Source organism: Arachis ipaensis, chromosome B07 (genome assembly GCF_000816755.2).
Source record: "Arachis ipaensis cultivar K30076 chromosome B07, Araip1.1, whole genome shotgun sequence".
In the NCBI taxonomy this organism is placed as follows: Eukaryota; Viridiplantae; Streptophyta; class Magnoliopsida; order Fabales; family Fabaceae; genus Arachis; species Arachis ipaensis.
This window is the reverse complement of record NC_029791.2, coordinates 64695013-64703445: the sequence shown is the minus strand read 5'-3', so window position 1 is coordinate 64703445 and position 8433 is coordinate 64695013. Positions and strand designations below refer to the sequence as shown.

The 8433-nt window shown below is 33.3% G+C and overlaps 1 protein-coding gene and 1 long non-coding RNA gene across 2 annotated transcripts; both read left to right on the top strand.

The window, feature by feature from the left end:
- On the top strand, window positions 388-918 carry LOC110264639. The gene is made up of 2 exons (XR_002350810.1): window positions 388-432; window positions 547-918. It is a non-coding gene; the product is annotated as an uncharacterized LOC110264639 (long non-coding RNA).
- LOC107607283 (amino-acid permease BAT1 homolog) lies at window positions 1163-3152 on the top strand. The gene is made up of 6 exons (XM_021107839.1): window positions 1163-1213; window positions 1382-1446; window positions 1846-2106; window positions 2291-2469; window positions 2574-2755; window positions 2838-3152. Exons 1-6 carry the CDS (start codon window positions 1163-1165, stop codon window positions 3135-3137), a joined length of 1038 nt encoding a protein of 345 aa, XP_020963498.1. The 3' UTR covers window positions 3138-3152.

Here is an 8433-nt window from a genome sequence, read left to right as displayed (position 1 = left end):
TACCATAATTTTCATACGTATTCTTATGTGATTTGACACTTGGGTATTTTTCAAGACTCTTGAGAGAATATTTTTGCGCATAGCTCAATTAAATTTTATTTTACAAACTTTGCATATTTTATTTTAATTTCAGCTATTTTTATGCAATACCTTATTTAATTTTTCATATTTCTTTTAGGAAGTGAATTCATTCTTTTTTGAGATTATCCATTCTTTGTAAACGCTACCATTGACTTATAGTATTTTTTTTCAACTCAGCTCAAATCCGGTTTAAATGAATACACCGTTCTTCCTCTTGATTATTCCTACCGTTCTTCTTTGTTTTATTTGTTTCTCTCCTTAGTGGGGAATCTGTAGCTATAGCTCTAATGTCTTATAGTATGGGGTCAAATCTCCACAGCTCTCCTCTAGCCTTAACAGCCTCAATTAGCAGTAAGCAGTCTGTTTCAATGAGCACTTTTCCCATATCTAGATTTTTTGCCACCGCTTCTCTCACTGCCATTGCTTCTGCCATGAGAGCTGAGCTTGCCCTGATTTTTCTTGTAGTTCCACCTTTTACTGAACCACTGTCATCCCTGATTACTGCAACCATCACTTCTGTTTTGCTGTGCTCTGAGAACGTTGCATCTGTATTGATCTTGAGGCATTCTTTGGGCAGTGGCCTCCACTTTACTGGTATGGTTCCTCTACTGGCTTTGATTCTATTTGCTCTGTGGTATCCCTGGCTTTCTTGTATTCTGTTTCTTGTACTCTAGCTTGGATTATAGTGCTTAGAGGATCTGGTTTTAGATTGTGAAATATTGCTGCATTTTTTGTCTTCCATATAGCCCAGATCATGTGCCCCATGCTGCTCCATCTGTCATCCCCCTCTTCTTTGCTCCCTTCCTTGATAATACTTTCTGCTTGCATTAGCTATTCCCATCTTGAAGGACGAATGCTACTTTCAACTGAATCATTTATCTTCATTCTTGCTGGTATCGTGAGAAGATATTATCATTCCACTTTTAATAATATAACTTAAATTTGATAAAATTTTTGTTATAAATGTGATTTTTATTTTGAAAAAAGATATTTTCTAAATAAAATTGACATTATCAATTTGAGAGTATCATAATAAAAAATGCTATTTGTTTTATTTGATGGAACTAGTTAGTATCATAATATGGCTCCGAACAGGCTCTGGGAGAAGCCATTGCTGAAGCCCTTAAACTTGGTCTCATAAGCTCCAGGGATGAACTTTTCATCACTTCCAAGTTATTGTTATCTGATAACCATCCCGATCTTGTTCTTCCTACTCTATGCAAATCACTTCAGTAAGACCTAGTGTGTTTGAAATTTTGTATAACTAAAATTTTCACACTTATGTGTTTGAAATGTTTAGGGTCTTAGAGAGAAAGTGGCAACAGCACCTAGTGCTCCATTTGCTACAATACCCCAGCCTGCCCAGTGAGTATTACAGCTTATGATTATGCTATAGTTGTAATTATGGTATTTTTTTAATTAAATAGTCAAATATATATCTTTTGTGTAGAACACTAAAGAAATCCAAGAAGTAACCCCAGCCTGCCCTAGTCTCGTTCTTCTCTTGCTCGCCGTCACCGCACGCTACCCGTCACTGGTTGTTGTCAATTCTAGTAAGGTTTGTTCTGCTAGCTTTTTTATCTTGTGATTTTCTACATTTTCATGTGTAATTTTCTTAATTAATGACATTTGTGGTGTCTTGATATTTGCTAAGATGTGGTTGTTAAATACTTGAACTGTGCAACATCTTTAGTAAAATGAGATCAGAAATTTATAGTTCAGTCTTTATATTTATTGCACACTCAAGCATACACTATTTTACAGGGCTATCTCAAATTTTGCATTCTCGTTTTCTATTATATCGATCCTGACCGGAGTAACCACACTTTACAACACTGGCTTGAACTATGGTGGACCTTTTTCTATGGTCTACGGGTGGCTTATTGCTAGTTTTTTCACCATGTTTGTTGCTTTATCAATGGCTGAGATTTGTTCAGCTTATCCAACTTCTGGGGGTCTCTACTATTGGAGTGCTAAGCTTGCTGGCCCAACTTGGGCACCTTTTGCTTCTTGGATCACTGGCTGGTATTGTAACCAGTTCTTTCATTTTGCATTGTTTTCTTTTAATGGACCTTTCCAACAGTTGTTATTTCTCTAACAAGTGTTCTGTCTGGTTTGTTTTTCAATGCATGTTTAATATTATTGGTCAGGTATTCTTGAGAATTCGAGTATTCTAGACAATAAGTGTAGATTTTTCATTAGCATAACTGATTCAGGTCATTGTTCTGCTTAGCACTGGTGGAAAAAATGGAGGTGGATATGAAGCATCTAAATATGTAGTTATTTCTATCCATGGTGGAATTTTACTCCTCCACGGTATATTGAACACCCTTCCTATCTCAGTGCTATCATTCTTTGGACAATTTGCTTCTATTTGGAATGCAATAGGTATGAAAACTTATCCTTTTTTATTTATGTTTATCTTTTCTAAGTTCATTTCACATGGGAAAATTAAAGCATCTTGAGAGTCTAATTGGAGGCAAAGTTTTCAGGTGTTTTTGTGCTTATGATTTTGATTCCGATTGTTGCGACCCAAAGGGCTAGTGTTAAGTTTGTTTTCACTTATTTTAATACTGATACTGGTGCCAGAATCAGTAGCAGTCCCTACATATTTCTGGTGGGACTTTTTATGGCTCAGTATTCTCTATCTGGATATGATGCATCAGCTCATATGGTACATCTTTTCTCTTCATTTCTACTTTTCCTTTGTAACATAATTTCAATCAAGTTATTGAAGGATTTAGCTTAATTTTCAGACAGAAGAAACCAAGGAAGCTGATAAAAATGGACCAAAAGGAATTATCAATGCTGTGGGAATATCTATTATTCTTGGATTCTACTACATATTAGGAATTACCTTTGCAGTTACTAACATCCCTTACCTGTTAAGTAAAGACAATGATGCTGGTGGATATGCCATTGCTCAAATATTTTATGTGGCATTCAAGGATAGATATGGTCATAGTATTGGAGGGATTATCTGCTTGATCATTGTTGTTGTAGCTATATTTTTTTGTGGTATGAGTTCAGTGACTAGCAACTCAAGGTTGCTGTAGCTATATTTTATTGCTGTAGCTATACTTACACTGATTTTTTATATGAAATGTTCATAGAGTTTAAGTGCTATAAGTATTTTTATTCTCATTTTATTTGCATCACGAAGCAAACTGGTACAATGATTATTGATTAATGAAAGAGGTTATAAAAATTTTATTTTTTGAATTTGTGAATTTAATGAAATATTTCATGTTGTAGTAATAAATAAAAAATAGTATAATATAACTAAAAAAATGTTACTAAAGATCTTTTGTAACATTTTTTAAGTGTTACAAAATGTACTTATGGTAACATTTTTTTAAGTGTTACAAAAAATATTTATGGTAATATTTTTGTAAGTGTTACATAAAATATCTGTTGTAACATTTTTAAGTGTTACAAAAAGTTATCTATGGTAACATTTTTCTAAGTGTTACAAAATATATCTATTGTAACATTTTTTTAAGTGTTACCAAGAAAAGTCTATTGTAACATTTTTCATAATATTACTATAGAAGATCTATTGTAATATTTTTACTAAATGTTATTAAATTTTTAGAAAAATGTTAGTAAAACTCTTTAGTAACATAGGGTATATTTAACATTTGTTAAAACGTTACTAATATATATAGGTAACATTTTAATATGATTTGGTAACATTTTTTAAATGTTAGTAAAAGTCAATTATGTAGTAGTGTTAGAATTTAATGAATAATGCATGATTATACTAATTTAAAATTATATCTTCATTATAATTATATAAAATCAATATTCAATGCATTATTAAACTAATTATTAATCATGAATATTTTTAATCATTTTAATTATATTAATTGATATAATTCTAATTCTCATTCATGTACAATAATTTTACGTTAATGGTGACCCATTTAATTTGATATCAATTAGATGATGATAATGATGATAGAAAAATTCTATATAATACATATATTATATTAATGTGATTCATAATATCACCGTGAAATTATATTGTATGGACCCAAAATTAATTAAAAAAATTAATCATTTAACAAGTTATTAGGCAATATACGATAAAAATGATTAAAAAGTCATTGATAAATCTTATTACAAAAAAAATAATTAAATACTAAAATAATTGCCAAAAATTATTTACCTTTAATTAATTAACAAATTTGATTTTGATATATTTTATTTTCTAATATTTTTATTCGTTAGTTATTGTATTTTTTTATTTTAAATTAAAAAATTATAGATTTAATAATGTCAAAAGTGTAACAGCCCAGACCACCCGCTAGCACGATATTGTCCGCTTTGGCACACAAGACCTCACGGTTTTGCCTTTGATGATAGGGATGATAGCCGAAGCCCGCCACATTCAGTCGTCAAAACGCGTCATGCTAGGGAGAGGTATCCACACCCTTATAAGGCATGCTTCGTTTCCCTCCCAAACCGATGTGGGACCTTACAATCCACCCTTTAAAGAAGCCCAGCGCCCTCGCTGGCATATCGATCCGGACTCCGGCTGTGATACCATCTGTAACAGCCCAGACCATCCGCTAGCACGATATTGTCTGTTTTGGCACACAAGGTCTCACGGTTTTGTCTCTGACGATAGGGATGATAGCCGAAGCCCTCCACACTCACTCGTCAAAACGCATCATGCTAGGGAGAGGTATCTACACCCTTATAAGGCATGCTTCGTTCTCCTCCCCAACCAATGTGGGACCTTACATTAACAACGAATCAGGCTCATATATTAAATAATAGATAATAATTAGGAAGACAAGTTGGTAGCACTCAGTTTTGGGTATGATCTAGACATACTAAAAATTGCGTCGTTACATTCCTCCTCCCATCCTTCATTGCAATCTGTCTTCCAATCTCTTCTATTCGCCATCAGAAATTTAAACTACTATCGATCTCCTTCGGTTTGCCTGGTATCACTATCACCAAGTTTATTTGTAACTTCCTCATCGTTCTTGTTCGTAATTTTTAAAATTTCATTATAATTGCTTGCTTCTTGAGGTGCTAGATCTGTTGTGGTTGGGATATTTGGAATTGAAGCCTCAAATCTACATCATGTTGTTAAATAACTATATAATTGATATATGAATTTTGACATTGCTTATTCTAAATCAATTTCCCAATCTGAAATGTTGTTTTCAGCAATTTCTGATAATAATGGTTGAAAATCTGGTTGATAACGATGCAGAAATGCTATCTCAAAGCTTAACAACTTGCTACTGGATTGTGCTATTGCCAGAGTCAGAACCATGTCACATCACGGCCGATTAGTCTCCCGGCGAACTCCTGAAAACATTGAGCTTCAAATGTTCTATTGGCATTCTACAGCTTTCAAGCACAAAAAATCCACCAATAACTGATCTCACCATCGAACATTGGAAGATCATCATGCTAAGGAGTGTGACTTAAATCTGAACCACCATGGGATCTGGTGATCACCGCCGGCATAGTGTTCAACAAAAGCACCATTTGATACAATACTATATCAAGAGATTTAGAGAATTAGATAGAAAATAGAGGTAATAGAATAGAGATCCCTAAAATCAAGACAAAGAGGAGATCATAATTTTCAATTATACAAGTGTAATAACCCGTGCCATGCACATGATAAGATTGAAATTATAATATTAAGCTGTTTTGTTAAAGTTAATTTGAATTATAATAATTTGATTAATAAAAAAGTAGCATGTTATGCATTGTTTGTCTTTTCTTAATCTAGTGTTAAGTATATCAATTCTAAAATAGTTATTAATCGGTTTTAGTAATCTACTTTCTTCAATAAATCAGACATATATACTCAATGTGACCATAAATAACCTAGTAATACTTAGACCCACCAACAAATCTTTATATGTTGTTTTACTGTCAAGTAAGGACATATCGAAATCAGCTCAAAATGAACAACAAATTATTAGAGAATTCTAATGCACAAAGTTCTCCAATAAACAATAAATAATTTAAACCTACTAAAAAATAACTCAATACTCTTCTTTGATGCCTACAAAATATATACTTGAAATAATATTATATCAATGTTAGTATATAAAATTATATGATTAACATAATTTTAAAATAGTTTATCAAGAGAATAAAATAATACATATTTTTATGATAATTTTAATATTCTCAAGCTATAAATGTAGAATAAGAATGTATTACCCATTAATACCTAGAATTTGTCAATTTTTTTAATTGATAGTAACAAATTTTAATAAATTTGATTAAGAGAATTAGAAATTATCTTTTTATTATAAGCTCTCAAAAACTTCTCTATATACCACATTCATCATGCAGTTATCTTCCAAGTGTCCGTGATCTTGCAACAGCACTTGCAAACCATCTTTACTCTTTACTCTTGATAACGCAACATACAATTGAAAACGGGTGAAAACTGGACTTGGAATGTATATTCCAACTTTTGATAGAATTTGTCCCTGAGACTTATTTATTGTCATTGTAAATGACATAATAATTGAAAATTATCTTCTTTGAAACCTGACTAGTAATGTTTTGTTATTTGGAATTAGATTTAGTATTGGGATAAGAATAATACTTCCAGCTTTGTTACCGGTTAAAGTCTTGCATTCTATCACATGGTTTTCTATTCTTCTAACTTGCATTATCGTCCGTTGCACAAACCATTAGTTTGGTCTATATTCCGCAGCAACATAACAGGAGTGCCAACCTTCATGATCAACTTGTGTGGTGGTAGACCTGTATAATTTATTCCATTTAAAATCTCTGGTCAGAAAGCATCTAACTCAAATTCCATATTTTCCTCTTTGGCACACACAAAGTTAGAGATTAAGTAAACTTTTTCTTGTCCAGGTAACCCTCCAGTCATCTTGTAGTTGTCATCAGTGACACAATTCAGAGTTGGTGCAAGAAATGCTATATTCTTGAAATAATTTTCAAAGGATAAATTGGATAACATATCTGCATACACAAAATCAATGAGGTCATCCAAAGCTATTTTAGAGTTCTTAACTAAAATGTCAGATGGTATATGAACGATCGATTCACCATCTGTTGTATCACCAGCCAAACTATCACCAATTTTGAGTAGCCTTCTACAAAATTCCAGAGTTCTTGTATGTTGTTGTTTTCACCTAGTTACAATCTCATGTTTTTTGTATGTTTTAGAACCTTACAATTATGTCACAAATATGAAGAATTAATAGAAGACTGAATTATATCTTGCCTTGAGCCTTTAGAAATTACAGGTAAAATTTGTCTAAAATCTCCTCCGAGGACAACAACTTTACCTCAAAATGGCAAATGAGCATTAAATGAATCTGAGCACCTCAAGATGTCTCTGAGGCAATTGTCTAAAGCTTTGAAACAATATTTATTTATCATTGGAGTTTCATCCCAAATTATTAATTTGGCCTTAGTTATTAACCTTGCAAGAGGACTTCCCTGTTTAATGTTACATAAAGAATTTTAATTTATGTTCAAAGAAATTTTAAACCTTGAATGTGAAGTTCTTCCATTAGGCAACAGAAGTGCAGGAATCCCACTCAAAACAACATTTAAAACTATACCTTCTTTAAACCTAATTGAGCATGATATAGTTGACCATAAGAATGTTTTTTCATAACCACCTTGACCATATAAGAAGAAAAGTCCACCCATATTACTGCTAACAGCACCCATTATTCGATTGTATGCAAATTTCTGCACATCAGTTAGTTTTTTTTAAATACGCACATAGTTCACTTGCAAAAATATTAACATCAAAGTTCGACTCTTCAATTATGATTCTGTGTTTTAAGTTGGATACCAAATTTTCTGGAGAATATGTCATTCCACAATATTCTTTTAATGACTTGACATTTGACTGGAGCAAATCTTCAATTTCTACAAGTGTAATTTTTTTATTTGGACTCTGTAATAGCCTAGACCACCCGCTAGCACGATATTGTCCGCTTTGGCACACAAGGCCTCACGGTTTTGCCTTTGACGATAGGGATGAGAGCCGAGGTCCCCCACACTCACTCGTCAAAACGCGTCATGCTAGGGAGAGGTATCCACACCCTTATAAGGCATGCTTCGTTCCCTTCCCCAACCGATGTGGGACATTACAATCTACCCCCTAAGGGAGCCCAGCGCCCTTGCTGGCATATCGATCCGGGCTCCGGCTATGATACCATCTGTAACAGCCCAGACCATCCGCTAGCATGATGTTGCCCGCTTTGGAACACAAGGCCTCACGGTTTTGCCTTTGACGATAGGGATGATAGCCGAAGCCCCCCACACTCACTCGTCAAAACACGTCATGCTAGGGAGAGTTATCCACACCCTTATAAG